This window comes from Neophocaena asiaeorientalis, unplaced genomic scaffold (genome assembly GCF_003031525.2).
Source record: "Neophocaena asiaeorientalis asiaeorientalis breed wild unplaced genomic scaffold, Neophocaena_asiaeorientalis_V1.1 scaffold134, whole genome shotgun sequence".
NCBI classification, from domain to species: Eukaryota; Metazoa; Chordata; class Mammalia; order Artiodactyla; family Phocoenidae; genus Neophocaena; species Neophocaena asiaeorientalis.
In genome coordinates, this window is record NW_020185339.1 from 26,407,206 (window position 1) to 26,428,888 (window position 21,683).

Consider the following 21,683-nt stretch of genomic DNA (forward strand, 5'->3'; position numbering starts at 1 on the left):
ATATATATGCATTACTTATAGGAGAAATACTTGTGTCGGGAAATGAAACAAACATGATACTTTACATTGCTGGTGCTATCTGGTACACATGCCAAATTTCACGTTGGATAATATGTTGAAGTGAAATCATCCTCTGATAGGCTAGTTCCTGCTGCAATTGAATTACATACATCATTGGAGGATGAGTCTGCTCCCACCCTGGAAAAGATATACAATTAGTACTAAAAGAGGAAGTGATCTGATCACCTGTGCTGTTTGACAGAAGCCTGTCCCCGTGTGCACAGCCCAGAGGACAGATAAGCACCCGGAAGAGGGTTACAGCAGAGAACCTGACTCCACAAGAGGGAGAGGGCAGCCTGCCAGGCTCTCTCCTAGGACTTGGATGCTGCCTTCCTCTGACCACCGCTCCCTTCCAGCCCCTTGAGCAAGGAGCTACTGCTGGAGAAAAGCTCTTCCCTGCCTGCTGCTCTGAGTGCCAGCAAGCTTTCAAATCACACTTCTGATCTCGTGCCTCTGCATGGCCTCCAGGAGCAAGGACAAACTTCTACCTGTGGCTTCTGGTCTTACTAATGTGGCACAGACCTGCAACATTGGTCGCATTTTCTCCCTACCCCTCCCAGACACATATAGGTTGTCCCTGTGTTCTGTTCTTGAAGCTTCTTGTGGGTCCCTGAACACACCAAGCTTCTTCATACTTCCATTATAATGATGATATTAGCTCATCTTCATTGAGAACTTATGTGCAGACACAGTGCTAAGACTTTTACGTGAATTATTTCACGTAATCCTCACATCACTGTGAGATAGGTACTATTTTCATCCCCCAGTTTACAGCTCTAAAAATGAGTAATTTGCATAAAGACCATGGGAGCCTGTGAGCCTGAGCACTCTGTCTCCAGAGCCCTTGCTCTTAACCAGGGGTTGGCACATTTTTCTTTAAAGGGCCATCTAATAAATTTTTTAAGCTTTGCCAGTCATACACTCTTCTGTTGCAACCATTACTCAACTTTGCCATTGCAATGTGAAAGCAGACACAGACATGGGACATTGACATAGACACAGGACATTGGACAAATGCATGTTGCTCCAACTTGACTTGCTAACCCTTCCTCCCCTCCTGGCCTCATCAATGCCAAGTCTAAAGAATCTATCCCAAGAGAGTAGCTCAGAGCACCATGCCATGGAAAGGAAAGCTTCTTTCTCAGAATTGAGTGGAATCACATTTCTTGGTAAAGCATTATGCAACCAGGGTGGAGGAAGGGGAGCTGCTTCCATTGCCTTGAGAAGGTACCTCTTTCCTGCCAGATGCTGAGTTAGCACTCCTTTGGGTAGGGAATGCCCTGCTCTCCTGGATGCTGTGCCTCCATAACACTGGAGAGATTGAATTGCTTATAAAATAGTAACAAGAGCTTTTCTCAGGCTAATCTCAATAGGGGAGTTTGTCTTTTCTCCCTTGGTTGTCAATTAACCAGATATTCTCATAAATCACCATGCCTACAATTGCTCTCAATATTCCTCTTAGTACTTAATGTATGGACTAAGAAATGAATCTCTTTCCCCATAAACCAAACACCATGCTCACTTGACAGCCTTCCCACCCTCTAAGAATGTGTCTGGGGATTTGAGATTTCAAGCACTGAGATTAGAAATATAAATTTGGAATTTACTTGTGACATCATCACACTTATAAAGACACATTTTTATGATCCACTGCTTCTATATGCCCCTCAACTTTCTGTGCACACCACATTAAGATATATAATTCTTGATTCTTAAGAAAAGTCAGAATCTATGGGCATCAAAATGCAGTGAATTCCCTTAATGATTTTGGTCCTACCCATTTTAGTTTCTTTAAATTAAGCTCTAAGTTAACATTCCAAAAAACCAAAGAAAAAGGTGTCTATGAATTTCATTTGGTTAAAAAAAATGTACAGGGTCATCAGCTCAATGGGAAAACAAACACTAGGGAGGGAGGTGCAGGCATGGGTAGAAATCACAAGAAGTCAGATCTCTGGGCAGGGTGGGCTTGGGAGATCTCTTATCCTATTTTGAAACTGCCAATTCCACACAGGATAGAGATGCTCTTATGCTGTAAAAACTCAGCTCCTTTGTCCCTCTTGCCCTTCAAAGGAGGGTCATGTCCCGAAAGTAGCCCCCATTCCCAGGCCAGGCCACCAGAAAAGCATCCAGGAGCTCCAGAAGGACAGGTGCAAACATGGCGGAAAAACACCACAAGCCACTTCTTGCTCAGGCCACAGGGCAAATGCCTATTAGCTCTCAGAGGCAGTCCAACCTGATGGGAAGGGTGGTGCTGGTGGAAGAGAAAAACTGTGTGGGAAAGGGGCAAACAGAACAGTGTCTGAGTAAGCAGAAGGAGGGGACAATTATCACAGATCAACTCCTTGTCTCCTTTGTTTGAGAACATGACTTACTCATGACTTCAGTGAATTTACATCCAGACTTATTGTGTTGTGATCAAGTCAAGGCTAGAAGCCAGGAGAATTTCTCCATGAGTAAAGGATGCAAAAGAAGCAACATTCATACTTCATACCTTCATAGTGCCTGGGGGTGACCTCACTATTTGTAAAGCACAGCCTCCCCAACCTGCAGGCTCACCTTCCAGCACTGAGCCCAGCCCATTTTCCCCATATATAAGCCACTGCTGGGAACCTCGACTCACCGATCTGCTCCTCTCAGCTCTACCCTCCACCTCTCACGCCCTCCTCAGCCTCTTCGACTTCAGGAAGCATGACTTCCAAATCCACCGTGAGAAGCCAAAGCAGCAGCCGCCGTGTCTTCAGTGCTGGCTCAGCCAGAGTCCCTGCGGTCAACCGCTCTGGCTTCAGCAGCATGTCCGTGTGCCGCTCCAGGGGCAGTGGAGGCTTCCCTGGAGTAGGTGGAGGAGCTACTTTTGGCAGCCGCAGCCTCTATGGCATCGGGGGCCCCAAGAGGATCTCCCTCGGAGGGGGCAGCTGTGCCCTCGGTGGCGGATATGACGGCAGAGCTGGAGGCGGCCTTGGCTTTGGAGGTGGAGCCGGGAGTGGATTTGGTTTCTGCGGTGGAGCTGGTGGTGGCTTTGGGCTCGGTGGCGGAGCTGGTGGTGGTTTTGGGCTCGGTGGTGGAGCTGGTGGTGGCTTTGGGCTCGGTGGTGGAGCTGGTGGTGGTTTTGGGCTCGGTGGTGGAGCTGGCTTTGGTGGTGGCTATGGGGGCTCTGGCTTCTCTCTATGCCCCCCTGGAGGCATCCAAGAGGTCACCATCAACCAGAGTCTCCTGACTCCCCTCAACCTGCAAATCGACCCCACCATCCAGCGAGTCAAGACTGAGGAGCGGGAGCAGATCAAGACCCTCAACAACAGGTTCGCCTCCTTCATCGACAAGGTGAGCCGGGAGCACCTGCCCTCCACTGGGATTTCAGAGTCCCCAGTCGAGAGACGCAACCAATGTCCTACCAGGGGGAGCCTTGGGAGAGAGGGAGGAGGGGACTCGGGCTAGCTCTCCACTGGGATGCAGGACAGGCTCCATGTGGGCCACAGGTAGAAGGTGATAAAAATCATTTACAACTACTGATCCCTTAAATGTCTTCATTCCTGTCTGGGAAGCATTCTCCACTCTTGATAACCCTCAAGCAAAGGAAAGGAACTGAGAGAATGGAACGACTTAGCTTGATCTTCTGAAGGGTCTAAGAAATTAAAAAGGGAATTACAGTGGAAATAACACTTGAGCCTTAGCTGGGGTGGCGGCGGGGAAGGAAAGAAGATAAAAAACCAAAGGAAATTACAGGAAAAAAGACTCAGAAACATGTGTATGTGCATAGAAATACTTAACTTGTAGAACCAGATCATGAGCATTAAGGGAGCTTGTTTTAGAGGGACTCATTCACTAGATGGGAAAGAAGATTAAATCCAATCATCAATAGGGTTGGAATTTAACCATTAGATTCTAAACATTTGACATCCCTTTAACTGAGATACACTCTATAAAATAACTCTGTGCGATATACGAGAGAAATACTATTTTAAAGTACATTCAATTTATACTATAATGCCTGGTTTCATATTGCCTTGCTTTGTTACCAATGGTTCTTGCGGTCTTCATCGGGCAAGTGCCTTTTCAGGAATGAAGCATACTCCCAATCCCCTTGTGCTTCACCCCCCTCCTTTAGAGAATTTGACAAACAGCAACTTAGCATCTGGTTGCTCAGGAGTCCTCCAAGAAGAGTTTGGCAATTGAAGAGGAAGGGATCAGGTCCATCATCATAGTAAAGTCTGTTTTCACTGCCCTTACCAGGTGCCAGCAGATAAGTTTCTCTGACTTGGTCTCTAACTGTCTACCTCCTCCTGCCCCAGTGGATACCCATACTCCCCAGAGAATCATATTACAGTCCAAGTAGATCAGGACATTGACTAGAGAGTAAGATATTTAATTTATACTTAGAAATGCCTCATGACCAAGAAACTTGCCTGACAACATGTATCAGGAGTAATCTAAATGTACATACTTCTGAAATGAAATTATGCTTCTAGCAATGTGTCCTGAGGAAACAGTACAAATGCAGGAAGCTGTACTTCATGGTTGTCAATCCCAATAATCCTTTCGACAGGGAAAAATTGGAAACACTGGGCAAATTCAGGATCCAAAGACTCAGACGCAAAGCACAGGTGTTGATTTTTTGAAGTGTGGAGTCAAAATAAGAATAGAAATGCCTTCTTCCTTACCACATAATCCTCTCACAGAGACTCAAAGAAGTAGGGTCCTTGCAGCTCCAAAGAGATAGCCCTGCATCCTCTCTCAGCTGTGCCCTGGCTTCCTTTGACTTTTACAAATGGGTAATGGAAATCTCAGGATACAGTGCAAGGTTGGTCTGTCAACATTTTCCTGAGGGCCAGTCACTTTTTCCAGTCTCTGTTCTGTCCATGTCCCTAATCCCAGGCTTTTTCTCTGGAGAATTCTGCCTTATTCCACTAGGAATGAAAGTTCCCTTGTTAGGAGTCAAGGAGAAATGACTGATTCTACGAATGGGGTGGAATATATACATAAGATGATCCTGCAGCATCTTTCAGTGCCAAGAAGTAAAGAAATAATCAAAAAGACTCCGTAAGAGCTCCTAATAGACAAATTGGAACAACTTGAGCCATAAATAAATAGATAGACAAATAAATAATGTACTGGATTATAACCCAAATTATGAAATAATTATTCATGGTCCCCACTGATGTGAATAAGTGACTAAATTGATTAATAAGGGATGATTGACAACTCTTAGGCAGAAGAATTTCATTTAGTTACATAGGTGCTCCCCGATCAAGGAAGGAGTGAAGAACTGCTCCCCCCGAGTGTGGGCTGTGCGCAATGATTTCCTTGCAAAGAGCACAGTCTAAAAATGGGGGAAAAGAGTAACTTTACTGTCAAGAAATTAATCAAACACTTCCTCAGCCAGGTGATCAAGGGTAACACCGACAGTAGTAAGTCTGGTTCATAGCAAGTACCCTGGATATGATGTAATGAGAAGGGCACACGTCATCTCTGTGGTCTTCCTCCCAAACACCATAACTCCAGTCTATTCATGAGACAACATCAGACAAAGCCCAGTTGTGGACATCTGCAAAACACCTGGGCAGAATTCCCCAAAACTTTCAAGGTCATTAAGACAAGGAAAACCTGACAAACCGTGTTAGCCAAGAAGGAGACACAATGACTAAATGGAAAGTGGTACCATGGATGATACCCTAGAAGAGAAAAAAGAATATTGGGCAAAAGGTAAGGAAATCCAAATGAAGTATAGATTAGCTAATAATAATATATTTATATTGTTTCCTTAATTGTGATAAATATAACTAAAGTGAGGTATTAATAATAGGGGGAATTAATGTGTATTGTATACAGACCTCTTTGTACTATCTTCACATTTTTTTGTAAATCTAAAACTATTCTGAAATTAAAAGTTTACTATGAAAAACGCTTAAAGTGTGGGGCTCAAAGTAACATCTGTATTTTTCACTAAACTAATTTTGTACACAAAATTATGAAACAAGTAAGGGAGAGAAAGAGACAGAATCACAAAGGAACACAAAGATGGTTGCAGGGCCACAGATACAGAGAAATCATTGAAGAACTAATGCTAAAACAGTAATGTTCATCATCTCAAGCTAGTATTAACTCTAGTAAACTGTCTTTTACGTTGTGTACTTTCTAAATTTTTTGATGTTGAACATGTGTCGTTTCAAAAGAGAAAGTGTGTTCCCCACAATGTCATTGTATGACATCTGAGATTAAACGTGGTTACATTTTTTGGTACTAAGGAAGGAAAGATTCAGTCTCTAGATTAAGGTCCCTGAGATTAAAACATTCAGATTGATTTCCTTTGCTCACTGAGGACTGAATAAGAGGAAACATATTTCTTTTGCAACAGCAAAGGCGTGTTTTTGAATCAAGGAAGGACTCGGCAGTTCTGACGGTCCTTAGATACTGGATTTGACTCCTATAAGGAGGCTAGCCAATTGCCTCCTCCTGTATGGAGCCCATGTACCTGGAAAATATAGGAAATACATTTTTAAAATAACAACCTCCAATAGAAAAACATTTTCCAGTTAGAGGCTGTATCCAAAGTTCACCTTACCTGAATCTCCTGTGATTCAGAATGATCACTTGTGAGCCATACCATGTGGATTCTAGCTGCATTGGTTAGAATCGCCAGTACAGCCCAGTGCATGGAATCCCAGCTCACGGTGGGGGCATGGGGTGCAGAACAGCCAGAGGAGGGAATGTTTCTACAGGTGCTGAGAGAAGGCTGCTCTTCTCTGCCCTGCTCCATGCTCCCAGAGTCATCCCTACAGAATCCCTTGCTAGCTAACCCTTCATTGTACTTGGCCTTGAGAAAAGCTGACAGTAGATCCCAGGATGGGAGCAGAAAAGGGTTGAGGAGTTCTTCTCTAACAGCAGCTGGATTCCTTTAACCATGAGTTTTGCTGGGCAGTGCCTTCTCCTCAATGCTCTTACTTCCTGGGCTCCAGGGGTGTCCCTTTAGCACTAGAAAGTGAGTGGCAGAGGAAAACCATCCTCTTGTGGTCTGGGAGGCCGATCCCCTCAGATGTGCCATTTTCCCTAACATTCTTACTGCCCCCAACCTCCTCATGCACCTATAGAACCCCCTTCTTTAACCCCACTGCCATCTGTATCTGTACTCCCTCCCTTAAGAAACTCCTCTCCATCAAATGCAATAATGGAAGACCTTTCCTTCCTGCTTCTGTTTGAAACTGCAAGCCTAGAATTTATCTGGATTCTTATGAAGGTTTTCCTTCATCCCGCCTTTCTATCTCTCCATTCCTCTTGCCTAAACTGATTTTCTTCATAGCACTTTCAGGGTGTAGCCACAAAGAAATCAGAAACTGCATTTAATAGACCTCTTTTTGGTAATAATATTTGTACTGTTATTTTGACACTATCATAGGTTTGTTGTAGGATAAAGCAAATAAGTAATATGTCATTCAGAGCTCAGCTTTTCAGAGTGAGTAAAATAAATACAGGTATAAAATCATCCTGTATTCTATCTGAATTAGAAATATCAGTATAAACTTCTGATGTGAGTACTTTTTAATCATATTTTTACGTTTTTCTTAGCTCTATCCATTGAAAAGTCTTCAAAGCAAGAATAACCCAGTAACAATGAGCACCCATAGCATGCAAATTTTAGCTTGTGAATATCATTTCTCAATAAAAGGTACCAGAGCTACTCACAGAAATGGCTGATTCCATGTCTGTTGCAAGACAAGTACAAGGTAGCCTTGAGACATCTCATCCCTGTCAACAAGGGAGCTTTCAAAGTCCAATGCGTTTCTGTCCAAAGGACACAGAAGCCAATCTGAGGAGCTCCCATTGGCCTAAAATGGACAGTTTAAGCACCAGAAGGATTAATGCCTGCAATGGACTCAAACATATCAAATATATTTTTTGAACTGTGAATTTATAATTATACAAACCCCAAAAAACAAACAAAAAAAAATAACTTTCTTTATTACATTTGGAAATTGCTGGGGTCCCACCCCACTATTCTAAAATTGCAAAATAAAGGAAAAAAAGCACTTATTCTGCCTTTCCTGTATCAATTAACTACATATTAGGTTACCTAAAAAGGAAACAATGACAATTCCTTCCTTATAGATGACTCCCAGGTGATAAATGCAGAGGCAGGATGTTAAATTAATAAGTTACCAGTTTGCAACCCCTCATGAAATGTCAATCTGGGAATTGATCAATGAATATTAAAATATTACACGACAAATTTATTGGACACTTTTTCAGGGAGGGTTAAGACTGGAACTATAGATATACCTAGATCAATCTTCACCTCACTAAATTGAACAACTTGTATTATATGCCTCATGATCTGATGCAACATGGGGCACACATCACCAGCTGGGACATAATCTTGCCGGAAACAATGGAACTAAATCTAATCAACTCTAATATAACTAGTACCTAGGAAAAACCGGCGTTACAAGTTATGTGGCACCGACAGAAACAACGAGCCAAATCCAGAACGTAGACGTTCTAGAGAAAAAAAACAATTTGTCCACAAATCAGTGGTATATAAAAGAAAACAATGGAATCTATTACAGAATGAAAGAAGCTTAAGAGAACCAACAGTCCAATGCGATATGTGAATCTAGTTAGGATGTTGCTTCAAGCAAACCAGCATAAAAAGACATCTTTGAGATTATCAGAGAAGTATGAACATAAATGAGTAGGTTTCATTAAGAAGTGACTGTTGCTCATGATTGACATAAAACTGTTGTACAGTTAGATTTAAAAGCCTTTAAGAACTTAGACATGCGTGCAAATATTGACAAGTGAAATGACTTAATGTCTTAATTTCCTTGAAGATACATCAACAGAAGTAGAAGGTTTCAATATAAGAAGTAGTGGAATTAGATGAGACATGCTGAGAAATCTGGATAAGTGTTTAATCTGGGGGATTGGTACGTGGTGGTTTACATACTATTCTCTTTCATTGTATCTGTTGGGCTTTCAATGATGCAAACTGTGACTAAACAATAAGGGATGTTCTTCCACTGAGGAGAACACAAATATATTTTGGGATTAAATTTCTGATTATGGTAAATATGCTGGCTTGTAGAAAACTTTCAGGTGACTCTTATCATGGCTCAGGGAAGGGAGAGGCCCTGAGCACAATGAAGTCTTCATTGAATCCAATAGCTTCCATGCAGCATGAGAAAGGAAAATTAATATTTTGAATTTCAATCATTGCTTAATATTTTAAATGCTATATGTATTTTAAATATAAATATATGAATGGGAGACTTCTGAATGTAGCCTAATGGAGGAAAGGGAGGCATTTCCCCCTCTCAGATATTATCTTAAAACAAACAAGGAGAACAAGAAATGTAAAAGTAATCTCCACACTCAACCCCCAAAAGGAAAACATCTTAAAGTGCTTCAATCAAAAAACAATAAAAATAGAAAACTCTTCTCACAGAAAGAAAGAAATCAAACACAGTTATTGGGAAACTGAGAGAGAAGATGCCCTCAGTGCAGATCTCAGAAAATCCAGTGAAGAACACTCTTGAGAGCAAACAAATCAAAACTAAACAATGTGGTAACCACAGAGGGACAGAACACAAAGTTAACCCTGAGGTTTTCCTACTGCCAGGCACTGATGACTCATTTAACTCCTACTGTATGAATGTGAAGAACACGTCCTCGGGTGCAAATCCAAGAATTGCTGGTTTGCAACAGTCAGAAGTGGGTGTGTGTGTTCCAGGGAGGACCCATTTGCCATGAAGTTTCAAGACCCGGTGAAGGTAGGGTTGAGTAAGGGATCAGAGGCAAGGTCTATTGGCAACAGGTTGTTGGGGAGGCAAAGAAGACTGAGACTGAACTGCGAGCCATGCTGCAGCCATCTTCCTTGGCTTCGTCTAATTAAAATTAAAAGAATTATTCACACAGCCTGTGCCATAATGAGAATTCCTGTTAGCCTGGTTGCAGCCTGGCCCCTCCTCCCAGAATACCGCCTCCAAAAGACAGGTCCAGAAGGAGCTCGCCTCTTTCAAAGATGAGCCCTTGTTAGAAAGGAACAATTCCAGGCCCCACGAAGGATACTTTACATTGAAACAGGAAAACAAAAGTCACTTAGAAAACACTCCACAGAAAAAAGTGACAAAAATTATTACCGAAAAGGCAATGAAATAAACACCACGGTGAAATAAGAGAACAAAGGGGCAGTAGAATGAGAAATAAAAGATTAAAATATTAGTTGATAGAGCTCAGAAAAGGAGCAGAGAAGAAAGATAAAGCCACAATAGAAATGAAGGCCAAGCTGAAAGCAGCATAAGACATTGCTGAGGCACGGCAATGGACCACAGGTAAAGGTGGAGAAAACAGCCTGTAGAAAATAGCATGAGAATCGAGTGAAAACATAGATATGGGAGACAAAGTACATATACCATGAGTGCAACTTCAAAAGAAAATATATATGTATGTATATATTCAATATATATACCCGCATGCATCACACATACCCAAGGAAAAACACAGAAACATATCTAAGTGATGTGACTACAAGGGTACACAGGGAAGTGGCAACACTGCTTTGTCTTCCTAGACAGGAGTGGGGAATGATCTCGAGCATGTAATTTTTTCCTTAACCATGTATTACTTGTTTAATTTTTCAGTTAATAAGTAGGTGTGTAAATATCAATATTCAGTATATAAATAGGCATTCTATGACATTTGTATCTGTAATGTTTAAGTAGATAGCTTATTAAGCTGCTAGTTTGAACTGTCAGTTTACAGGATACACAAAGGACATGAGATCATGTTAAATGAGATAACATGACTATGCAAATGCACAGGACAAATAACCTGTTTTGTTTTTTTTTTTCACAAATAAACTGCAAGTGGAAAAGCGGAGGAGGATTTAAGGACTTAAATGATTTTACAGATGTATTACTTTAAAGACATATCACCGAAATACAAAATGTATGGGACTTATTAGAACCCTGATTTGGACAACCAAAACATAAAATATAAATAACACAAACAGATTTAGTTCAAGATTGAATAAATACTCCTTAATGTTAATGAATACATAAATATTAAGGATATATAAATGGTATTTGGTTATGTATTTAAAAAGCACCTCATTTACAAAATAAATGTTGAATTCTGTACTAAAGAAATGATATGACCTCTGGGATTTGCTTTTGAATATTTTAAGATTGATAGGGAATTGGGTGGGAGTACAGAAAAAATAAGGCTGACCATGAGTTAATAATTTGTATAAAATCCAGTGATAGATATGCAGAGGCCCATTATATTGTAAATCTATGTATCTACCTGTGGGAAATTTTTAATGAAAGCAAAAAAAAGTCATGTTTAACTTCTGTAATCAGTGAAAACGCTAATAATTATAGGTAAGGGATAAGCAATAGGTTATTTTGATCTCCAGTATTTCTGCCTTGTGGGTGAAACACCAAGGCAGAGGACCCTCAGTACATTTCATACACGAGCATAACATGGAGAACCTCTGTGTGAGTCAGTGACTAACTCCCAGCTAAGTGAATTCAGACCAGTCTTATTGTACTGAGAGCAGTCAAAGCTGGAAGGCAGGAGAAATTTTCCCTGACTAAAGGAAACCTAAAATGCAATCTTCAGATTTCATAACTTTTCTAATAAACCACATGTGATCTCACTGTTTGTAAAGCCCAGCCTCCCCAACCTGCAGGCTCACCTTCCAGCACTGAGCCCAGCCCATTTTCCCCATATATAAGCCACTGCTGGGAACCTCGTCTCACAGATCTGTTCCTCTCAGCTCTACCCTCCACCTCTCACGCCCTCCTCAGCCTCTTCGACTTCAGGAAGCATGACTTCCAAATCCACCGTGAGAAGCCAAAGCAGCAGCCGCCGTGTCTTCAGTGCTGGCTCAGCCAGAGTCCCTGCGGTCAACCGCTCTGGCTTCAGCAGCATGTCCGTGTGCCGCTCCAGGGGCAGTGGAGGCTTCCCTGGAGTAGGTGGAGGAGCTACTTTTGGCAGCCGCAGCCTCTATGGCATCGGGGGCCCCAAGAGGATCTCCCTCGGAGGGGGCAGCTGTGCCCTCGGTGGCGGATATGACGGCAGAACTGGAGGCGGCCTTGGCTTTGGAGGTGGAGCCGGGAGTGGATTTGGTTTCTGCGGTGGAGCTGGTGGTGGCTTTGGGCTCGGTGGCGGAGCTGGTGGTGGTTTTGGGCTCGGTGGTGGAGCTGGTGGTGGCTTTGGGCTCGGTGGTGGAGCTGGTGGTGGTTTTGGGCTCGGTGGTGGAGCTGGTGGTGGCTTTGGGCTCGGTGGTGGAGCTGGCTTTGGTGGTGGCTATGGGGGCTCTGGCTTCTCTCTATGCCCCCCTGGAGGCATCCAAGAGGTCACCATCAACCAGAGTCTCCTGACTCCCCTCAACCTGCAAATCGACCCCACCATCCAGCGAGTCAAGACTGAGGAGCGGGAGCAGATCAAGACCCTCAACAACAGGTTCGCCTCCTTCATCGACAAGGTGAGCCGGGAGCACCTGCCCTCCACTGGGATTTCAGAGTCCCCAGTCGAGAGACGCAACCAATGTCCTACCAGGGGGAGCCTTGGGAGAGAGGGAGGAGGGGACTCGGGCTAGCTCTCCACTGGGATGCAGGACAGGCTCCATGTGGGCCACAGGTAGAAGGTGATAAAAATCATTTACAACTACTGATCCCTTAAATGTCTTCATTCCTGTCTGGGAAGCATTCTCCACTCTTGATAACCCTCAAGCAAAGGAAAGGAACTGAGAGAATGGAACGACTTAGCTTGATCTTCTGAAGGGTCTAAGAAATTAAAAAGGGAATTACAGTGGAAATAACACTTGAGCCTTAGCTGGGGTGGCGGCGGGGAAGGAAAGAAGATAAAAAACCAAAGGAAATTACAGGAAAAAAAGACTCAGAAACATGTGTATGTGCATAGAAATACGTAACTTGTAAAACCAGATCATGAGCATTAAGGGAGCTTGTTTTAGAGGGACTCATACACTAGATGGGAAAGAAGATTAAATCCAATCATCAATAGGGTTGGAATTTAACCATTAGATTCTAAACATTTGACATCCCTTTAACTGAGATACACTCTATAAAATAACTCTGTGCGATATACGAGAGAAATACTATTTTAAAGTACATTCATGATTGTGCTTATCAAGAGGAAGAAAAGAAATGTTGAAAGTCACTGAGTGACAGACCCTGTAATTGAGAAGAGAGACTATCTGATAGCTCCCTGGGGAAACTTGGCCAGTGAGATCTGTGTGGTGTGGAGGAAAACAGTCAGGGGAGCAGAACTGTCAGCCTGAGCCTCTGTACATGCTCTGGAGTAGCCCAGCACCATGGGGACCATCAGATCTGCTTGGGGACAGTCAACTCACCTCTCTTCCTTCCTTCCTTCCCTCCTTCTTTCCTTTGTTGGACAAATAACCATCTTGTCTTTCTCCAGGTCCGATTCCTGGAGCAGCAGAACAAGGTCCTGGAAACCAAGTGGGCCCTGCTGCAGGAGCAGGGCACAAAGACCGTGAGGCAGAGCCTGGAGCCTTTGTTCGAGCAGTACATCAACAATCTCAGGAGACAGCTGGACTGCCTTGGCTCAGAGAGAAGCCGCCTGGACTCAGAGCTCAGCGGGATGCAGGACACGGTAGAGGACTTCAAGAAGAAGTGAGTTACAGGAGAGAAAAGGGCTCAGTTTCCTGAAGCCCACGCTTCAAGTCTATTAGATGACCAGGTCCAAATGAGGGCATGATTCTTAGTAAAACGTGTCCATGGAAATGAAACCACAATTCTTGCCTAAACACAAACCCCAAAGAACAAAAGGGCCATACAGGTGGATGGGGAGAGTAAAGATGTAAACAATTTAGGGACCACAGAATTCATCTTTTAGGCTTACTGGCAGGAAAGCTTCATTTGGATATATCCATTGTGGGAAGTTGGGATCCCAGGCTGCCTTTTCTGTATCATCTTCACCACTGACTCAATTAGGTTTTACCCTTTCTAATTCCAGATATGAAGATGAAATCAACAAGCGCATGTCAGCAGAGAATGAGTTTGTGAATCTAAAGAAGGTGAGATGAGTAAGATCAGGGGTTCATGTTTCTTTGCCGAAGGAGAGGACTCTCAGAAAAGAATAATCAGCGAGACTAAAGGAGGAGCAGACTGGGAAGGAGGGCTTGGCTCATCTGATCCCAAGTTTTTGGCTTCTTCCCTAGGATGTGGATGTTGCTTACATGAGTAAGGTTGATCTACAAGCCAATGCAGATGCTCTCATCGATGAGATCAACTTCCTCAGAGCCCTCTATGAAGCAGTAAGCATCTTTCTACACTCTGTTTTATTGACTCTAAAGAGATTTGCAAAGGATGGAAATCTTAGGCTTGGGTAACTCTGTAAATGTCATGGGAAAAGAGGATCTGACGATCTCATGTTCTGCAGGAACTGGCTCAGGTGCAAACCCACGTCTCAGATACTTCTGTCGTCCTCTCCATGGACAACAACCGCACCCTGGACCTGGACAGCATCATCGCTGAAGTCAAAGCCCAATATGAAGAGATCGCTCGCAGGAGCCGGGAGGAGGCTGAGTCCTGGTACAAGTGCAAGGTGAGCGGTGAGGGGGAAGCTGTTGAAGAATCCCTGTACCTCCCCCTTGAAGACCAGCAAGGTTTCCCGAGACTTCACTCGGGAAATCTACGTCTAGGAAGCAGGGGTCCTCTCAAAGAATGTGTACCCTGAACCAACAGAGTAGATCTTTACATTATTTATGTCCAAGGTTCTTTGACTAGTAAGTCAAAGAACCTAAATGTAGGACAAAAGCTACCATAGATAAAGGCCAAGGGATCTTTGCTTTAGCTTCACCCTTATGCTGGTTCTCAGAAACAGTACAGAGGATGTTCTGGTCCTGAAGAGAACCAGGCAGTCAGTGGTCCTACCAAGGGTGGTGTGTGATGGGTGTACAGTGTCCATGACCTTGTAACACCAATTTTCTATAAACGCCTTGTGGAGAAACCATTAGTTTCGATTTGTGAAAACCTTGATTAGTGTCCTGTGAAGCCCATGAACACCATCCTCTCTCCCTCTGGTTTACAGTACGAGGAGCTGCAGAATTCGGCGTGCAGATATGGGGACGACCTGTGCAACACCAAACAGGAGATCTCTGAGATCAAACGCATGATCCAGAGGCTGAGATCTGAGATTGACCACGTCAAGAAGCAGGTATGGTGGGGACCATGGAGGAGAAAAGCATCCTTTCCTTCCTAGACCACCAGGGATCATCAACCACCATGTAGGGAATTCCTGGGCACTGAGGGAACAGCAGGGAGGGGAGGACATGTACTTCTTCCCTTAGTGAGTTCCCACAGTTTAGAGAGATGGATCCCAACCCAAGAGCAGGAAACAAATGCATGACAGGACCAATCCTGACAGGTCGACAGTACAAAGATACAGTCTTGAGGCACTGAAGTGAGATTCGATAAGAGGACTGATTGATTTGGGAATGCAAGACACAAGTTAGCAAAGAAAAGGTCAGGCCAGAAAGTGTGAGGTAGAGTGCTGCAAATATGCTCAGATTTGATGTGAAAAAGAAGCTGAGAAAAGACACAGGACAAATGAGGGTTTTCCAAAAATGTGAAGTGGAAGGAAGTCAAGGTCACAACAGTTTAAAGTGAAATCATCTCCTCACTGTGGGTGTCTGTGGTTTTGTGTGAGTTAGTGCCCACCCACATGCACTTACCCAAACTGTCAATATTCAGAAGAAGCCAGTGGCTCCATTTCTTCCAATGTCCCCTGGTCTTGGGTCTGCTGTAGTATCTTCCAGCAGTCACCACCTCCATCTTCATTAGGGTGGTTAACACAGAGGCGCATAGGGAGCTCCTAGCCTAGTTCAGGTTTGCAGAATGAAAAAAGACTGGACAGAAAGAATCAAACCTCCTTTTCCATGGAATCTGGGCTCTAGAGCTCTTCCTCCCTGGGAAAGAAGAACCATGGTTCATCTCCTCAGGAGTCCAGATTGCAGGTTCATCGGCCCATCTTCCCCTCTAGTGCACCAACCTGCAATCCGCCATCGCCGATGCAGAGCAGCGTGGGGAGTTGGCCCTCAGGGATGCCAAGAACAAGCTGGCCGAGCTGGAGAATGCCCTGCAGAAGGCCAAGCAGGACATGGCGCAGCTACTGAAGGACTACCAGGAGCTCATGAATGTCAAGCTGGCCCTGGACGTGGAGATCGCCACCTACAGGAAGCTGCTGGAGGGCGAGGAGTGCAGGTGAGTAACTCACACAACCTCCTCACTTCAACAAACAGCAGTTTGGCATCCTTATGCTCAGATTTCCCTCACGGATAAGATTTCATCTAAATGTTTGGCAAGTGTAATGGGAAGAATATGGTTCACCATATTGTATACTCTCCTTTTAATTGCCCATACCAAGAAGTAATGGTTGAGTTTCTCTTCCTTCTTCTCTAATATCACTCCAGCCATGCCCAAGGGATCAACTCTCAATGTCCAGTAGGGGAAAGATATTTCTGGTCTAACATAGCAAAATGACATTTAACAAGAGAGTAAGATGTTTGATTTTTATTTAGACTTAACTTCATGACCAACAAACTTGCCTGACAAGGTGTATCAAGGGTAGTTAAAGTGGATATACTGCTGAGCTGAAATTCTATTTCTAGAAAAGTATTCTGAAGAAATACTACAAATGCAGGAAGAAGTATGTACATGGATGTGAATCCCATCTTCCCAGCAGGGAAAATTAAAAGCAGGAGAGCTGGTCAAATCACCACCAAACTCAGATTCTGGTTTCTTGAAGTGTGAAGGCAAAACGAGAATGGAAATATCTACCTTCTCACACCTTAAGACTCTTGCGGAGATGGATGAAGCTGAATCCTTCATCTCTCTGGTGTGCTCTGGCTACTGCGACTTCTCTGAATGGGTAATGAAAACTCAGGATATGGTGCAAGGCTCATCATTCACTAGTGCTGCCTTTTGTCCACACCATTCCCTATTTCCTCATGAGTGACCAGTATCTCCCTTGCCCCTAGGCTCTTACAACACAAGCGAAAGTTTCTTGGATTCAGTAATATAAAGAGGGTGAATCTGGATCCTTTTGTATCAATATTCTGCTGTATTCACCTATAACCATTCCCCCAGCAAAGTGGGCAGCCTCTCACATTGGTACCTCCTCACTTTGCCCAGAACTTCCCCAACAGCTGGTATGTGATGGTTTGGTTCCAAAATCTAAGCCCACTTAGTATTTATATTATTATGTACCCGTGAGGAATAATGGAAAGAAAATACTGACCAGGAAAAATATATAGAATATATCAATGAATAGTAAACAGGTTGCAAAATAATATGTACACATGGATTTATCTTATTAAAATTTTATGGTACATGTGCTGATAGCAAAATGGCAGACTGTAAACCACCAAGCTCTCCTTTTGCCAAAGAAACATTGAAAAAGCAACCAGAAGCTGTCTGAACAAACTTTGCAGGAGCTCTGGAAAACACTCAAAAGTTTACAGCAAACAAGCAAATGCCCAATCAAGAAAATCCACCTTCAAAACGATAGCAAAGCTTTGTGACAATTTTCCTAGCACTTGCCCTGCCCTATACCTGGTGTAGTTGTGGTCTTGAGAAAGCAGCAGCCTTATTCTAGAACTTTCCCCCACCCCTCTCCCACCCTGCAGTCCCGTCTCAAACCCATTTGCTCCTCTTGGTCACCCTCCACCACCCAACACATGCATCTTGAACCAGAGAGCAGGTGCAGATTATTTGCAAATTACTGTGCAAGTCTCTTCAAACACATCTGGGGCATTCCTGAAGAAATAATACAAGATTCTCACCTTTGTTCCACATAAATCCAAATGCAGACAAGAGAAGCAGCAGGTACAGTTAGTAAAAACTGTAGGGCAGACTACAAACCCACAGAGGCCTGGGACAAAAGACTACGGGAGAAGATATGCAATAGACCCTCTGACCATCTAAGGTCTAGAAGCTAAGCTGGAGTGAGACTCTGGGAAATGAGGACATTCAGGCGCAGCTGTGTATATGAGAGAATTTAGAAAACTGTGCCTAGGTCCAGACAAGACACCTGCTCACAAAATTCTTGAGAAGGTCTTAAGCATTAACCTTGGGCTGATCTCTAGGTTCAGAGCAAGCCCCACTAAGTGGTGAAGGAGTATCCAGTCACAGGGAGAGTTGGTTGTTCTCAGTTTGTTATTTTGGCTTTTGGTGGTTGTTTTTTTTTCAGCTCCTGGTATACAAGAAGATCTTCATCAAGACAGTAGCTGAATGCAAGCTATAGGAGCAGCCTGAAGTTGAGGTTTTACTGCATGCCAGGCACTGTTGACTCATTTAACACAACTAGGTCAATGTGAAGGACAGGTCCTCAGGTGCAAATCCAAGAATCCCTTGTTTGCAAGTCAGAACTGGGAGTAGGACCTGAGGCAGGACCACATTAGTCATGATCTTTCTAGAAACTGGGAACTAGCATTGAATAACAAATCAGAAACAAGGCCTATTGGCAGCATTTTGTTAACAAGAGGGGCAAAAAGCAGAGAGAATGTGAATTTGCCACTCTGCAATGATTTGTTGGGCAAGGAGTTCACCTCATTCAAAGATGAGCACTAGTCAGAAAGGAACTGGTCCAGGACTCACTAAAGAGAATACACATTCAAAAATGAAACGAAAAAAATGTCATGAAGAACCTAGGGATAAGACAAGAATAGAGGCGCAGACCTACTGGAGAACGGACTTGAGGATATGGGGAGGGGGAAGGGGGAGTTTTGACAGGGCGAGAGAGAGTCATGGACATATACACACTAACAAACGTAGTAAGGTAGATAGCTAGGGGGAAGCAGCTGCAAGGCACAGGGATTTTAGCTCGGGGCTTTGGGACAGCCTGGAGGGGTGGGATGGGGAGAGTGGGAGGGAGGGAGACGCAAGAGGGAAGACACATGGGAGCATATGTATATGTATAGCTGATTCACTTTGTTATAAAGCAGAAACTAACACACCATTGTAAAGCAATTATACCCCAATAAAGATGTTAAAAAAAAAAAAATGAAACGAACAGGAAAAACAAAAGGCAGATAATGACCACTCATCAGAACAAAGTCACCATAAAATATCGCCAAAATAAAACAAACCCTCTATAAAATTAGAGAAGAAAAAGTATATAATGAGACAATAAGAGATAAAACATTACTAACAGAAGTCAGATATGAGGCGGAGAGAAAAACAAAGCCAACAGGGAAATGAAGGCCAAGTTGATGTCAGTACAAAGGACAATAGACGTGCTGAATGCACAACAAGGGCGTATGGGAGAATATGGAGAAAAGAGAATCAGGGGTCATAGAGGGAGATAACGAGGGGTTAAAGGGGGATCAAGAGGATATATAGATAAAGAAGACAAAGTAGATTCAACACAAGAATAATTGAAACACCTAAAGGAGGAGTATACACACTCATACGCAAACTCATACACACAAATTGTCCCCCCCAAAGCACAGAAACATCTTCAATTAGGTGGCTGGGGATTTGCCCTGAAATTTATTTTGATAGACAAATGTGCACAATTTAGGCATTTTTTAAATATGTAAATATTGTATGTGGGTATAAAGAATGAAATCTTGCCACTTGTGACAACATGGATGGATCTCTAGGGCATTATGTTAAGTGACATAAGTCAGACAGAGAAAGACAAGTACTGCAAAGTCTCTTATATGTGGAATCTACAAAACAAATTTTCAAAAATTTAAAAACTAAGCTCATAGACACAGAGATCAGATTGATGGTTGCCAGAGGCAGGGGAAGGGATGGGAGTGGGAGAAATGGGTGAACTGTTTTCGTGAGTTTTTTTTTTTAAGTTTAAATAAATTAAATTTTAAAAGCCCACAGAGATAAAACCACATACTGTTAGAATGGCTAACATCAAAGTAATTGAGGATACCAAGGCAACAATATGGAGCAAACAGAACACTCATACACTGCTGTTGGAAACTCAAAATGATGCAACCAGGGCTTCCCTGGTGGCGCAGTGGTTGAGTGTCTGCCTGCCGATGCAGGGGACACGGGTTCATGCCCCGGTACGGGAAAGATCCCACATGCCACGGAGCAGCCGGGCCCGTGAGCCATGGCCACTGGGCCTGCGAGTCCGGAGCCTGTGCTCTGCAACAGGAGAGGCCACAGCAGTGAGAGGCCCACGTACTGCAAAAAAAAAACGAAACAAAACAGAAAAGAAAATGATGCAACCACTCTGCAAATATATATATTTATGGATGTATATAATGTAATACTCAATCTTATACACTTTCAGCTACATCTACTTCTGGAAAATAAACTTATTATTCTTCCAGATTTAAGATTCCAGATTACAGGAATATAGAGGAGAGAGTAACATATGGAATGACATCAGAGGATGCAATCACAAAAGCCAAAGAATGGAAAACTCTACAGGACAGTTAACCTAGTTTATTTAACAAATAAATGGCCAAAAAGATGAACAGCTAAATGATGTAAAGGATGTATTATTTAAAGGATATATCATCCAAGTAAACATGTATGGACCTTATTTGGACCCTGAATTAAACAAATTATAAAAATAAGTAAGAATAAAAGGAAATTTGAGTGTTCACTAAACTTAGTGATGTTAAAGAATTACTGTTAAATTTTTAAGATATAAAAATAGCATTTTGTGGACTTCCCTGGCAGTCTGGTGGTTGAGACTCTGCACTTCCAATGCAGGGGACTCGGGCTCCATCCTTTGTCGGGGAGAACTAGGATCCCACATGCCGTGCATTGTGGCCAAAAATAATAATAATAAATGTTTAAAAAAAAAATAAAGTAAAAAGAGCATTTTGGTCATTTTCTAAAGAGTCTGTTATTTAGACATAAATACTGAATTGAATATGAAATCATATGACCTTTCTTCTGGAATTTCCTTTCAAATAACTTAAGGTGGATGAAGAAAGTAGGTGGAGCTATGGATAAAATAAAGTCGGCCTTGAGATAATAATTGCAAAGTCCGGGTGATGTGTATCCATCCTTAATAGACAAATAGGGGTCTATTATGTTGTTCTTATACTTTTCTATCTGTTCAAATTTTTACATACAGAAAAAACAAGTCAAATTTAACGTATTTGCAATCATTAGGGAAATGGTAATCTTTCTATTAGGGCATAAGCAAGAGACTGCTGTTAGATTTCTAAGTTCTCAGCTGTTACAAAAGATCAGATTGGAATTATGGATGAAATAAATCTGGCTTTGACATAATAATTGCAAAATTGGGATGATGGGCACATTCATTCTGATACACAAGCAACCCATATTGAACCTTTATTTGAGACAGTCTAACTCCCAGCCTCAGTGAATTAAGAATAGTCTTGTTGTATTGATATAAATCAAAGATCAAAGGCAGGAGAATTTTTCCCTGGCTAAAGGAAGCCAAAAAGCATTCTTCATATTTTATATCTTTTCTAACAACCCAGGTATGATCTCACTGTTTGTAAAGCCCAGTCCTTCCCTACCTGCAGCCAAGCGCATTCCTCCCTGTACACTGGCTGCTGGAAACCTGTCTCATACTTTTCCTCTCAGCTCTACCCTCCACCTCTCACGCCTTCCTCAGCCTCTTCGACTTCAGGAACC

General features: G+C 42.9%; 2 protein-coding genes across 2 annotated transcripts; both read left to right on the forward strand.

The window, feature by feature from the left end:
* The first annotated feature begins 2,748 nt into the window (after positions 1 to 2,748).
* LOC112393982 (keratin, type II cytoskeletal 6A-like) lies at positions 2,749 to 4,171 on the forward strand. The gene is made up of 3 exons (XM_024736404.1): positions 2,749 to 3,070; positions 3,155 to 3,378; positions 4,163 to 4,171. The coding sequence occupies exons 1-3, from the start codon at positions 2,749 to 2,751 to the stop codon at positions 4,169 to 4,171; spliced, it is 555 nt and encodes a 184-aa protein (XP_024592172.1).
* A 7,733-nt stretch (positions 4,172 to 11,904) lies between these two features.
* Positions 11,905 to 16,305, forward strand: LOC112394078 (keratin, type II cytoskeletal 6A-like). Its single transcript, XM_024736600.1, has 7 exons — positions 11,905 to 12,538; positions 13,495 to 13,709; positions 14,053 to 14,113; positions 14,258 to 14,353; positions 14,479 to 14,643; positions 15,130 to 15,255; positions 16,081 to 16,305. The coding sequence occupies exons 1-7, from the start codon at positions 11,981 to 11,983 to the stop codon at positions 16,303 to 16,305; spliced, it is 1,446 nt and encodes a 481-aa protein (XP_024592368.1). The 5' UTR covers positions 11,905 to 11,980.
* Positions 16,306 to 21,683: the final 5,378 nt, after the last annotated feature.

What these genes read in the sequence shown, in the direction of transcription:
- LOC112393982 (XM_024736404.1), top strand. Translation starts at nt 2,749, where the DNA reads ATGACTTCCAAATCCACCGTGAGAAGCCAAAGCAGCAGCCGCCGTGTC. An exon ending in TTTCTGCGGTGGAGCTGGTG is followed by an intron (nt 3,071 to 3,154) that starts GTGGCTTTGGGC and finishes TCGGTGGTGGAG; the next exon opens with CTGGTGGTGGTTTTGGGCTC.
- LOC112394078 (XM_024736600.1), top strand. Translation starts at nt 11,981, where the DNA reads ATGTCCGTGTGCCGCTCCAGGGGCAGTGGAGGCTTCCCTGGAGTAGGT. An exon ending in GTAGAGGACTTCAAGAAGAA is followed by an intron (nt 13,710 to 14,052) that starts GTGAGTTACAGG and finishes TTCTAATTCCAG; the next exon opens with ATATGAAGATGAAATCAACA. An exon ending in TCAGAGCCCTCTATGAAGCA is followed by an intron (nt 14,354 to 14,478) that starts GTAAGCATCTTT and finishes CATGTTCTGCAG; the next exon opens with GAACTGGCTCAGGTGCAAAC.